At 41.9% G+C, this 13,698-nt stretch overlaps 1 protein-coding gene across 1 annotated transcript; it reads left to right on the forward strand.

Annotated features, from left to right (window-relative positions):
* Window positions 1–11,797: 11,797 nt before the first annotated feature.
* Window positions 11,798–12,838, forward strand: LOC147637079 (uncharacterized). Its single transcript, XM_086799890.1, has 2 exons — window positions 11,798–11,968; window positions 12,210–12,838. The coding sequence occupies exons 1-2, from the start codon at window positions 11,852–11,854 to the stop codon at window positions 12,789–12,791; spliced, it is 699 nt and encodes a 232-aa protein (XP_086656016.1). The 5' UTR covers window positions 11,798–11,851; the 3' UTR covers window positions 12,792–12,838.
* Window positions 12,839–13,698: the final 860 nt, after the last annotated feature.

Here is a 13,698-nt window from a genome sequence, read left to right on the forward strand (position 1 = left end):
CGTGGGAATTTGTCATTCCTAGTCTTCGTGTTGCTACTCAAGAGGGTTGGGATGGTAATCCCTTAGTAGAGCGTCTATATATCCTTGAGCGGCTAAACGAAGAAAGACAATTGGCTGTGTACAATGCCCTTGTGGAGAAAGATAGAAGGAAAAAATGGTTTGATCGCCACCTGAAGGACAAGGACATCAAGGTTGGGGATAAAGTCCTTATGTATGGAGTGCGTAACGAAAAGAAGAAGCTCAAATATGCTGGTAAGGGACCGTATAGAGTATGTAAAATTACCCCGCAAGGTACCATCAGAGTGGAGACTCTCGACGGAGTTGAAACCATTGGATTCCTTAATGGGAGTAAATTCAAAAGATACTATGACCCCCTGAGCCAAGAGGAGTTACACGCAATCCATCAGAAGAAGGCAGCTAAAGAACAAGCTGAGCTTAAGAAGATACAAGCGAGAGTTGAAGCCAAAGAACGTCAACAGCGTACTAGGCGCCAACGAGAAGCCAACTTGGGGATTACACAAGCATTTTTCGAGGAGGCAGAGGAGGATTCATTGAAATCTGACCCGCCTCTAAGATACCCAATTGAGTTACAAAGTCCTTACGGCGGGGAGGTGCTTAATGCATTATTGGATACAGGAGCTCAACACAATTTGCTAGATGTGTGGTGTCAACTTGGAAAACCACCTTTATCCAAGAGTGCTATCCAAGTTAAAGGAATCAACAAGAAAAAAACCCCTGTCTCAGAAATTCTGCACACTCCGGTTGCTTATGACAAGGGGACCATAATTCAAAGCTTTTTGGTTATGCCTGCTGGTACCATGGAGGGAACCGTAAACTTAGGGTGCAAATGGATGTTAGCCACCAAGTGCAATATTGATTGGGCAACCAGGCAAGTTACAACGTAAGAACCCGCTCTCGGTCTGCTGACCGCTCAAAATCCCGCACCTAAGTCATCAACTCAAAAGCTAGATAATGAAAAATCACAAAGTCCAGTGGCAAAACCATCTTTGATTGTTTGCCACCCCTCTAACACTTTAACGCCAAGAGTGGAAACATGCAGGGTGGTCTCTAAAGCTCCACTTACTATGCCAAAGAAAACATACAAATGGGTCCCAAAAACTTCGTTAACAGCTACTTTCCCTGCTCAATCTCGTTCAGACAAGAAGCCTCGTAGAAGGAAAGCAGCTACCCACCCGAAAAAGGGCAATGTAACATCATGATGGATCCCTAAAAAATTATTAGTAGCCCAAGGGTATTACGAAGGGAATGACCAGATTTGGGTCCCTAAGCATAAGCTGAATCCCTCTACATCACCTGTAAAACCTTGCAAACCAAATGTTGCCACCCCAACGATAATTCAAGACCGTGGTAAAGGAAAGGTAACAGAGTGCTCCGCACCACTTCTTCCAGAGCTAGTTTGGATTCCCAAACGATATTGATCAATACCACCTAGCTGAGGAAAGGGGGAGCCACATGAAGCTTCTAGCTCCTCATGCCAGGCACACGTTGATATAGAAGTTTCTACATGCTCTACACCTACTCTTGTCAACACCCACCGATGAGTCTATGTCTCCCCTTGTAATAGTATCATCGGAAACCATTTCCTCCATTCGTCACTAGGAGCGTACACTAACATCTCTGCAATTGGATGTGGCCACAAGGGTCATAAAAAGCTATCTGCCCACATCACAACCTATGACCCGCTGGACAAATTGGTTCCAAGAGGCTACAACATCATTGCAAGAGGCTGCAACATCATTGGTTCCAAGAGGCTGCAACATCATTGCAAAAAATATGATCTACCCAAGGAAAGGGGGAGCATGTACTCACGCTCGACATTCTAATGCTTCCTCCCTAACCTTCTCCCCTGACCATGTAATTGCCAAATTCAAGGGGATGTATATATATAGCTTCATACATAAAAAAAGAAAAGAAAAGAAAAACAAAAAATAGTAAAAAGAGCAAGAGCACGAAAAGAGGAGAAATATCCGTATACAATTAGGAACTAGATTGACCTGTCATAAACCTACTGATGCTATATCTGTGTTTGCAGATATGGCAGATACACGATCATCATACACTTCATCCACTCCCACCTTTGGTGAGAGGTATCATCTATACCTTTCTCAGCTATTTCACATATGCTATCCTGTAATTGAAACTGAATGGGATCATATAGATGTACTAGCCAGAGAGGAAAATGTTGAGGAATTAGAATGGCTAATTCGCCTATTGACCATGACTGACCCCTACTCCGTAGAGAGGACATATCCCCGATAGCCCAATGCTTTCCTTTTCCACAAGATGACTATCCTCACATGGTTACATTCTTGATGAGTTTATGTGGATGGGAAAACGAAAAGGAAATATCTGGCAATGATGAATGGACGGATGAAACTCATGGCACTACTGAGGTTGACTTTATTTATTTGGATGATGCGGATAGAGGCTTAGCCTTAGGGCTAGCGCCAAGACTCTACAACATCCTCTTACCATATCCTCAGTAGTAGTAGTGTGGTGACTGGTAGGCAGGTTAGTGTTTCCAAGTTGTTTCTAGTTTGGAGTCCTTAAATGAGTCTTTATTTTTTCACACTGATGTGCCTCTCGAGGTATAGTGCTTGTTAGTTGGTTATACAGGTTGAAAAGTTTGAGGTGGGTTCGCTTTCAAGTCCTAAGATAGCCGCAACGCTCATACATAAATATCTCATCAAATTGCGGGCATTTCTCTCATCGAATCAAGGAGATCTCCAAAATACAGGTGTAATTCTTCCATACCCACTCTCTTTCGTTTTTACTGTTCAATTAATTGCATGAACTATAATGCATGACCACATGGAAATTGTCAATGTACTACTTAGTTTTTGAAGTTGCTTGACGTGCTAGTGTAAATCATTAATGAGCTTACCCTTATTGGATATATTCCTGAGAATGCATGACGTCTTTAGTTAACCTTGGAATACGATTGTCTTAGGTCTAGGGTCAAACCATCTTAATGTTTGACACCTGGCCATGTGTGTGTTGACTTCTAAGACATAGCTTTTACCCCTTGGTCAAAAGGATGTAAGAACATATTATAGTTCACGAGTGAAGAAAAAAAAAAGCCTTCAAAAAATGGCAATACAAGTCTATTATTTGCTCTAATGTTGGCCTATCGCCTTATTGACACTTGGTAGGCGAGGAGTATTCTACTCCAGACCAATGCCTTGGTTGGTAGGGGGTAGCCTTGCCTAAGGTGAACTAATAGATCCCTGGAAAATGCCTTGTGTTAAACATGGTACCAGGATCGATGTTAGTTTTGCCTTAGGGAGGTTGCCATTGTGTGTAAAAATTGTCAAGTGCATAAAGAAATGAAGGCAAAAGGCTCCTGTAACTCTAATGTTTCTTGTGTCCCTAGGCTCGTGGTATTAACTCGTTCTTAGAGTAGACACATTGTGGTCATCTGTTTATTTATTAAGCTTGGTTATTTTCCTTGACTTAGGCCAGTTATAAACCTTGATTAACCTTTGACACCTTGCTAACTCTTTATTTACTTTCAATAATTTTAAACTCCTGTTAATAGCTACACATTCATGTGACCCCTTAAACTAAGTTCTCATAGCAACATCCATTGTGGTCTAACATGCTTGAGTTTATTACATTTTATATCTTTTGAATTCCAGCATACTTTCACTCTACTTCCCTGTTTTGCAGATAGTCTACCACAACAAACCCTATCGAGCTTACCATACCATAGCTTCCGAGGACAGAATCTACATCAGGAAGGGGGGCATGTTAACCTATGACAGACATTGAGACGTACTATGTTTTATGTCATGTAATTAGTTTAAGTATTCTGAGTCATGGGCCGGGCTTGTCGGCACCATATGCAAAGGATAAAGGGATTGGGTGATCGCCGATGAGAGGCGCACCTTGAATATCAATAGGATAAGGGTTAGGATCGGTCGGCCATGTATGGGCGCCCATATGTGAACGGCCAAGTCACCTATAAGAGTCAAATGTAACCCTAAAACCCTCATTCTCATGTGTTGAATACAAGAGTGCCCTTGCCTTATCGTCTTGGTTTCCTTCTCCTACGTATGTGTGTGAGAGAGGGAGTGAGAGAGTGAGAGAGCGATCGAGCACTGTGTAGCGGCACGGCGGCGGAGAGGCAATAGAGCGGCGACGACGGCTCCTCCTTCACTGCGATGCGGGAATCCTTCACGGCGGTGGTTTGAGCGGTGAGTGACACACCTTTGCATTCTGTTTGAGCTTGCTTTCCTGGTTGTATGCTTGCAGCCATTCGTGGTTCGCATACGATGTTCCCCAGCTACGACTCGTGCGGCAAAAGCACACAGGTTTCTAAAACAATCAATTGATCCACTTATGATGAAACGATACTTTTGAAGAGCTACTTGGAGTCCAACCGAATTAGAGGGTCAAGATTGGAAAATTACTAAACCATCATATATGCCAATTAAAAGAAGATGGAATATAAAAGAGTTCATGGTACTTAGGAGGGGGACTTATATATCTTGTATAACTTTCCATTCTTTGAGCTTCCAAGTTTTGAATCTACTCAACATTTGAAGGAGCAATTGGAATACATGTGTGAAGAGTGGAAATCCAATCTAGATGGTGTAATCATTTCCACTTGAAGATTATTCAAGTTAGTAATCTAGATGAGCAATTGGAATACATGTGTGAGAGTGGAAATCCAATCTAGATGGGGTAATCATTTCCACTTGAAGATTATTCAAGTTAGTAATATTGCTCATCAATAAACCAAAGGAGTAATTTGAGCAAGCCTGGCTCCTAAATCTCAATATTAACTTGAAGATTCTTCAAATTAAATTAACGACACTCAAGGAGGGGGACACACATATCTTCTCTATAACTTTCCATTCTTTGAGCCTTCCAAGCTTGAATCTACCCAATATTTGAAGGAGCAATTGGAATACATGTGTGAAGAGTGGAAAGCCATTCTAGATGAGGTAATCATTACCACTTGAAGATTCTTCAAGTTAATAATCTTTCTCATCAATCAACCAAGGGAGTAATTTGAGCAAGCCTGGCTCCTAAACCTCAATATTAACTTGAAGATTCTTCAAGTTAGTAATATTGCTCATCAATTAACCAAGGGAGTAATTTGAGCAAGCTTGGCTCCTAAACCTTAATAGGACCAAAAGAATCTGGCATACTATCATACTTCCAGTAGCATGTTTGTCAACTCATTATTACTAACCACTTTTAAATACATGTTTGACACAAATTTTTGGACTCCAAAATGCTTGAGTGATAAAGGAACATTTAAAAGTGGAAAGATGTTTGTAGAGAGGCTTACAGGAGGGGAACTAGCTAAACCTCATCTAGCTTCCGAGGACAAAATCTATAGCAGGAAGTGGGATACATGGCTCTTGAGCCAGATTCTATAATCTTCCATCATGCTTTATTTATGATGCAATAAGTCCAATGCTTTTATCAAGAGTTTAGATTTTGAGTCCAATGAGTCCATGCAAAAAGCCCCAATCTTATAAAGTCTTTTTGTTGGATATCTGACCAAATGTAAAACCATGGGCTTAGTATATAAGTGACCTTTTTCCACTTAATATAACACTCTTACACATAATTAAAGGAGCTCTTGACAAAACTTGTGTATGAGGGAGGGAGTGAGCTTTCTAGTTATGTGTTGTGCCTTTTGCTTTCTTACTTGTGTGTGTGAGAGTGATTGTGAGAGTGAGAGAGTAAGCCTTCTATGACTAAGCAACCATGGTGAGTGACACACTAGCAGAGCAACCGAGGATAGAGAGTGACCAAACGAAAGTAGCACTTTTAGCGCATGAAAGTTTCAAACACTATTGTCATGCTATATTTATGATGTAATGAGTCCAAGGCTTTAGTCAAGAGTTTAGATTTTGAGTATAATCCATGTAAAAGGATGAAGTATTCAAATTACTTGAGCCTCTAGAGTTTGTGCAAGAGTGGATGAATTTAGATATGGAAGTCCATTATGGTGATGTGCCCAAGTCAATTTAAGTGTGGAATCAAGGGACTTATACAATGAAACAATCCATAAATGACAAATTTAATATTTTTTCGAAGCCAATTGAGCAACATGAGAATTGAAATGTTCAAGGTAGATTCATAATGCTTGTATAAAACCGTAAAACTGTTCCCCTTAAGTGGGGCCTTGTAAAGAAAAGGTTCCCTCCTATACATCAAGAGGACCATTTAAATAGGTTGGATAGACACTTGTGATCCTTAGAAGTCTTTAGAGCTAGAAAGGTTTTATGGTTATAATATCAAAGTCATAGGCGGCCATTTTAAGTTTCTTCTGCTTAAATTTATCTAAAAGTTATCTCTCTATCTTTGTCTCTCTCATTCCCGATAGAAAGTCCTCTAGCTACAAAGCCAACTTAAAGATACTAATTATCTAAAAGTTCTCTCTCTATCTTTGTCTCTCTCATTCCCGATAGAAAGTCCTCTAGCTACAAAGCCAACTTGAAGATACTAATTATCATATCTAACAATCAACAAATAAGCCTTGTAAGGTTAACTTAAAGATACTAATTATCATATCTATCAATCAACAAATAAGCCTTCTAAAGTTAACTTACATTTACTACATATAATAAACTATCACATATACAATAGTGAATTGCACAACGATTAAATGATTCTCAGCCTTGTGGTTTGTGAATTGATCTACTTGTGAAAACTAGGTCATGTAAACATCCTTACAACCATTCTAAGTCTTCCCCTAGTTAGGTTGACGGTGGCAAAGGCCATGAATTAATAGACTATTATATACACGGTCATTGATGGTATATAGGATATCTTAAATGAATCATGGAACTATATTGGATATAGTAAGCTTCTTTGAGCTGGTCTTTGAACATCCATGCAATGCTTGGTTGTCGTATTAAAGTATCACTTGTGGATGCATAAGTTGTAGCAACATTTGTGGCATGCACTAAGATCATTGAGTAAACCAAACCATCAAAATCAAAAGCTTGGACACGAAGCTTTTGCAATTTACAATAACAAGATGATGGAGATACAAGTCCTAAGGCTGGGTTCACAAGAGGGCGGCGGAAATGGGAGCCTAAAACCCCCATTTTCGGGTGGAATCCATCCTGTGCATGCTCTTCCGCCGCCCCCCAGTTCACACGGAGAGGTGGAAAAGCCTCTGTTCCATTCTTCCGCCGCCACCCCAAGGTTCACACTGTGCCGGCAGTGGAAAGAAGTTTAATTTACCTGCTAAACCTTAATAAATAGAACCATATAAGAACACACTTGGACACAAAAATGGAATATTGCTCATTAATGGATGCTTGTGCTATAAATCCAACTTTTCTCACTAATGCGTGCCTCGGCTACAAATACTAGGTGGAAGATGATGATGAATCCATGTCCGCCAGCGCGCCTACTCACCAAATACTTGTTGAATATTCACTCTTGATTTCTCTCGATACATTGCCCTAGCAAGGTTGTCCCGTTTCTCTGAGCTTAAGCCAAGGTCACTAATAGCACCTTCATTGCCTCTTTGCGCACGCTCCATTGCCTCCTCAGTTTCGACTCCTCTCGTAGCTCGTAATTCCATCATTGAAGTAGTCGCACTTCTTCGATCCTCTTTCGCATGGCCTGAACATGCTAATTCAGCTTCTGCCTCTCGTACCCATTCCATATCAAAAGCTTCTCCATGGCAAATACAAATGTTATGGAGCACAAGGCAAGCAGCAACAACATTTGGCACATACCGTAAATTCATGTCACACCTTTTCAACAAGATACGAAACCTAGCCTTAAGCATGCCAAATGCTCTCTCAACAGGCATCCTAGTGCTTGATTGAATGAAATTCCAATAATACTTCTTTCGTGACAAGCCTTCTTTACATCCTTTGAAGGGCACTAGCATGTATGGTCGTGCCGGGTAAGCACAATCACCAACCAAACAAAAGTTTCCTAGTTCACCTCTTACACACCTTTGCCCTAGTTCACTTCTTGTGAAGTTTAAGGAGTCATGAATTGACCCAGCCCATCCTACATCATAGTTCCATATTGAACAATTCGAAGCTACGGTCAACTGCAACAAAATTGAATGGAACCCCTTTCGATTGAAGTAATCCACATGGTTGTCTTTCGCGGCGATGATAGGGATGTGGGAACCATCAATAGCACCAACAACAAATGGAATGCCTCGTATAGCCTCGAATTCACTAGCTAGTGTGGTAAGCTGTGAAGGTGAAGGCCACCTAATGTAGAGATCTCTAAGACCTGATGTGACAATTGCTTTGCAAAAGTCTATAACTATGCGATAGCTTGTGCTCTTTGCACAACCATGGAGATCAGCTAACATTTCTAGGCCTGAACCTGTAGCTAGCCTACTAAGAGCTATTGCCACTCTGTTTTTAACAGATATTGCTTGCCGCATGTTTGTGCTCGTCTTGCTCATTGAGGGAGAAAGCCTTCCACAAAGGTAATGAAAAGTTTCTCTACTCACTCGCAAGCGACGCTTAAACATGCTTGCATTGTATGCACTCAATAAGAAGCGTTCTAAAAAGCCTTAAGGTCGTGGATAAGCCCAAGATCTCCTACGCTCATGACCCCTTCTACGGTTTGAAATCTTCCTAAAGTTGATAGAACGTGCCATGCATTGAGTTACATGGAGCCATGACTGGACTAATGCCTCATCATTATGCATGGTTGGTCCCTTAAGCAATTCATTGATGGCTAAGGAGCACACCATGCACAATAGAGTGCAAACTCCTTAGACATGACCATTGGAACCTGCAAGACAATGGTTGACCACAAGAATATTAGCATGAGAATAAATAGCCAACGAAAATTAACAAATACTACACAACAAAACATTTGCAAGTTTGCATTTGGAAAACCCTAATGGGTGGAAACCTTGGATGACGGAAAAATTATAGAGTACACTACAAAACTCAAAGACATAAAGTTGGATTCCTAGGAGTGCTACTTGTCATGACTTTCAGCGTACTTGAGGTATCCACTCATGGATGCATGCATTGCTGCCATGAGTTGAAGTCGCTCTCTCTCTAGGGCATCCTGACGGCTAGAATTGTCCTTGAGATACTCCACTAGTTGCCGTCCAGTGTCTGCCATTTGAGCCAAGGACTCCTCAACCTTAGGAGTACTTCGACGGATTGGAGGAACGGATGATTGGCCCTTCTCTAGTTCTTTGTCGACCTCGCCTTCAGTAGTGGAACAACTGCAAGCGGAACATCATCTAGTGGGGTGGATGAAGCATGGCTTAGAGGGGTGGACGCTGCTTTGTCGTGGTAGTATTTGTCCACCACATCGTACCATTTGCAAGTATGCCTCCTGTCATTGCTAGAAATGTTATTGTGAACTTTATCTATCCTATATTGTGCAAGAACTGCTTGAAATTTTTTGCGAGCGACAACCCTCACTATCATTGCCGAAATCTGGATAAGTGGATGCAAGTTGTGTGGCAACCTTAGCCCACAAGTTAACCCCTTGTTTTACAGGATTATTAAAATCCTCGTTCATCCCCCCCTAACATGAATGAACTGGTCAACCCAAAAGTCTTTCCACTTGCCCTTGCTACCTTTGGCGTCATTGTCATCGTCACCTCCCAAATCGACAACCACCTTCTTCTTGGAGGCCTTTGTCTTCTTGGATGGAGCTTGGCTATCCTGCACCACATCCTCATCCGTTTGAGACTTCCTCTTTGAAGGCTTTCCACGACCTTTGGTGGATTGAGAGGGCATGGAGTTCGGGCATGGGCTAGGCGATGGTTGAGGTGTGAAAGGAGAAGTTTGTGAAACCATAGGTGAATTAGGATTAGAGGCACTTAGAGGAGGTTGAGGTATGTAAGGAGATGGTTGTGGAACCATAGGTGAAATATTTTGAGAGGCACTTAGAGGAGGCGAGGTTTGTGGTGGTTGTTGCAAAGTGACGCTATGGTTAGGAGGCCTAAATAAGAAGGAGGCCTAAATAAGAAGGAGGTGCCAGGGGAGGGAGAGGTCAGCATGGCGGTGAACCCATGAAGGGGGCATTGGGAAAGGTGGATGGGGGAAAGGATAGAAGTTTGGTTGATGGAATGTGGCTTGGGAGAGAATGGCGTCGTCATCGTCTCTTTGGGAATCAATGAATTGGTTGTTCGGCATGTTGGAGTCCATACATACAAGAAGAGAGAGAAGTTTAGCATACGCTCAATGCGTTCAACACAACCCAAGAAGCAAGTCGACATGTCTTCATTTGTCACCTTTTGTTCGGACGTAGCAATGCTCTCTCCAAGAGGAATCTACAATTGCAAACACACATTTATAAAGGAGCATTAGTACACCATATATTAAGTAGTGTGAAATTGCAAACACCATTGCACCCACTAAAAAATGAAGAGGGAGGGAACATTGTAATAGATTGCAACATTAATCCATAAGCTCATCTTCACCTGTGTCACAGTCTACAGAGCTCCAAAAGTTTGTACTTCGCTGCTTCCAAGAAATGGTGTACTCTCTGGTTTTTTGTCAAGGGCTGGACAGTGTACAATGGTCACATTTTATAGGGTCCCTTTTGAAGTTTTGGTACGTTGGTCTCGAGATGTGGACGTTGAAAATTGTTGGGAATACAAACATTGGAAATTGGAACGTTTGGGTGGTTGGAGAATAGAAGAGAAAAGGGATTAAAAATTGAATGGTGGTGGTGGGGGGGGTGCCAACTCAACGCATGCCTCCTATGTGGAGGGCGGCAGATCCAAAGGCGAGGGGGGGTCAGCAAATAATCACTGCGATCTCTATCGCGACGTGGCTATGCTGCTGGTAACTACCGTCGCCTCGTGTGAACGGATCGTGCAGAGTTGGAGCCAATCGATTGGCGTGTACAGGCTGCAGGCGTACTGTCGTCGCCTCGTCTGAACCCAACCTAAGATGCATTTTTTCATTAAGTAGGGAGGTTTGGGAATACCTAAAAAAGCATCTAGTTTTGTAATAAAGTTGAACAATAGAATAGAACTAATGCCCAATGCTCTCTTGCTAGAGCTCTGTTAACATGCTTAATTGTGGCTTCTAGTTTTGTAATAAAGTTAAACAATAGAATAGAACTAATGCCCAATGCCCTCTTGCTAGAGCTCTACTGCTACCGCTCCTAACAAAGACGACTGATTATGCCTGTAGCAATGTTACGTCCATATCAATCATCTCAACTCAAGAATTAATGGTACATTTGAAAAAGAGAGACAAAACAACAAGTGGAGGTGAAATAAGAGAGCCCTTAGTGTGTTTCAAGTGATAAGGACAAGAGTCTATAAGATGTGTATTATACTTGCATGAACCTCCTTGATAAATCATCCATGAATGCTATTTGTAATATCCTTTTGCTTATGTCATGTACTAATGGTTCTCAGTATATGTACGAATGTAGAAACATTGTTGGTTTGTATATGTATTCATTTCCAATATGTTCAAGTCATGTCTTTTTAATCAGAATTAGCCATGGGCATGTTATGATGCACTGGTTTTTTCTAGTGCCGAGGGCAAGTAGGTTAGAGAACCAAAACAAGGCTCGGGAGAAGCTTGTGAATTTTTCTCTGATGATAGAGGTACTCAAAGGAGTACCTGAGATTTCACCAATAACCTTGGGAGAAAAGAGGGGGGAAACAAAAGCAAGGGGGGCGAAGAAAGCCGTAGATAGAGGAAGGATCGGGCGGTCAAGATTCAAACTTTGTCGATCCGCCTTTTGAAGTAGGCAGCCAATAGCGAGGGTCCAAGGCTTCCCTTCGTTGTTTAAATAAGCGTCAGTTTTGCTCACTATTGCACATAATAGATGCCCTTCATTGTCTGAGCTATAAGCTTTTCTTCTGCTTTATTTTCCGCCCATCGCCATGGCTACCGACACTGCTACCCCTGCGCCTGTCGCTGCCTCAAAGAAGGCCAAGGTCCCTGGCCTGAAGAAACCAAAAGCACCCAAAGTAGCGCCTGTCCACCCAACCTATTTGCAGGTATTAGGCTCGTCTTTCTGCCCAGTTACTGCATTATTAAGCTGAATTTGGTCCTTGTCTCTGGTTAGAATCAATAGTGATCGATTTAAGCGAACCTTTTCCTTCTTAGGGTCATCCTACTGCCTGTTTGTGTATTAATTGCTTGATCTTACCCCTAATGAGCGTGAATTTGCGCTTGATTTCCATCAAGAGGAGATCTGCTAATTTCAGTACTGATTTTGGGTGACTTTGCCTCATGCAGATGACTGTCGAGGCTATCGGCGCCCTGAAGGACAGGACAGGGTCAAGCCAGCAGGCCATAGCAAAGTTTGTTGAGGAGAAGTATAAGGGAGTGCTGCCGACGAACTTCAAGAAGCAGCTCTCCGTGCAGTTGAAGAAGTTGAGCCAGAAGGGTAAGCTAGTGCAGGTGAAGCACTCCTACAAGCTTTCTGAGGAGCTGAAAAAGCCAGTAAAGCCAGCCAAAAAGCCCGCAGAGAAGAAAAAGCCATTGGAACAGAAGGCTGCGAAGGTGCCCAAAACGCCCAAATCTGTGAAGAAAACCTCTAGCAAGCCTGGTGTCTCTAAAATCGTGAAACCTAAATCTGTCAAGGCGGCGAAACCTGTTAAACCTGCTACTAAACCTGCTGCTAAGCCTCCTGTTGCCGAGAAGAAGAAGATTGTTAAGAAAGTTTCTGCTCCGGCTGCTGCTAAGAAAGTCGCTCCTGCGGCCAAGAAAGCCACACCTGCCAAAAAGGCACCAGCCCCCAAGAAGCCCAAATCTGCTAAAAAGGCTGCTAAGCCTAAGGCCCCATCTGTGAAGAAGGCTAAGGTTTCTTCTGCTTGAAATTACGTTAGCATAATACAAATCGGTGTTTCTTAACACCACCCACCTTTGAGTTGTTATTCTCTCTCTGTGTGTGTGCGCGCGTCTGTCTGGTTGGACGAAAAGTGCTTAGAGAGTTGAATTGTGTTTGGACTTGTGCTTGCCCCAACCAGGTTTCTTAACCCCCACGTGGCTATGACCTTTTAATGATCATGTTGGGGCTTGAACTTATTACTCTTGGCCTAGCGATGGGGCATTCAGTGACACAAATGGGTCCTTGATCCCACGTGGCTATGTTCTACTGATGGTCATGGTGGGGCTTGGTTGTCTAGTTTGGGGACTTCTGCATGGTGTTATTCTTGACAACACCATAACAAGTCCATATGCAATTGTGTGTAGGGCATTGATCTTCATTGATCTTATCATGAATGGCTGTATGTAGCTAATGAGGTTTAGTTGCTTGCATGGGCATACCTTTCTTGGTGATCATTGATCATTTTGTGTAATTACTAAGTCTTTATATGCATGTTCCATATGTTGTCTAAATTGAGTGATCATCAACTTAAATGTGCTTATGAGTTGAGTAATAATTGTGTAAATAATTTTTTTGGGGAGTGTGTATAGTTGGGTGGTAGTATGTATGGTGGTATGTTGAAATCCCTTGATAGTCTTCCATTGTTTGTTGATATTGTTGTAGAGATGTATTCTAGGTTACTTGAGTTAACCTTATTAAAGTATTTGTTTTCCCATGAATAGTTTGGTGGTTCATTTGGTGAAGTTATTATTTGATTCTTTTTTTTGTGGTGTTTTTTGTTTTGTTTTAGGATCTTAATTGTGATTGGATAGTTTGAAAACTTGAGTAGGTGTTTGTTTCCTATCTTGATTGCTTATTCACCTACCCTTGCCAATTATTTTTCCTTAGTCCTTT

Source organism: Cibotium barometz, chromosome 7, assembly GCF_041138505.1.
Source record: "Cibotium barometz isolate CiBa-2024 chromosome 7, ASM4113850v1, whole genome shotgun sequence".
NCBI classification, from domain to species: Eukaryota; Viridiplantae; Streptophyta; class Polypodiopsida; order Cyatheales; family Cibotiaceae; genus Cibotium; species Cibotium barometz.

Excerpts from the sequence above, each read along its gene's own strand:
- LOC147637079 (XM_086799890.1), top strand. The coding sequence starts at position 11,852 with ATGGCTACCGACACTGCTACCCCTGCGCCTGTCGCTGCCTCAAAGAAG. Across the intron at positions 11,969-12,209 it reads TCCACCCAACCTATTTGCAG|ATGACTGTCGAGGCTATCGG; the intron begins GTATTAGGCTCG and ends TGCCTCATGCAG.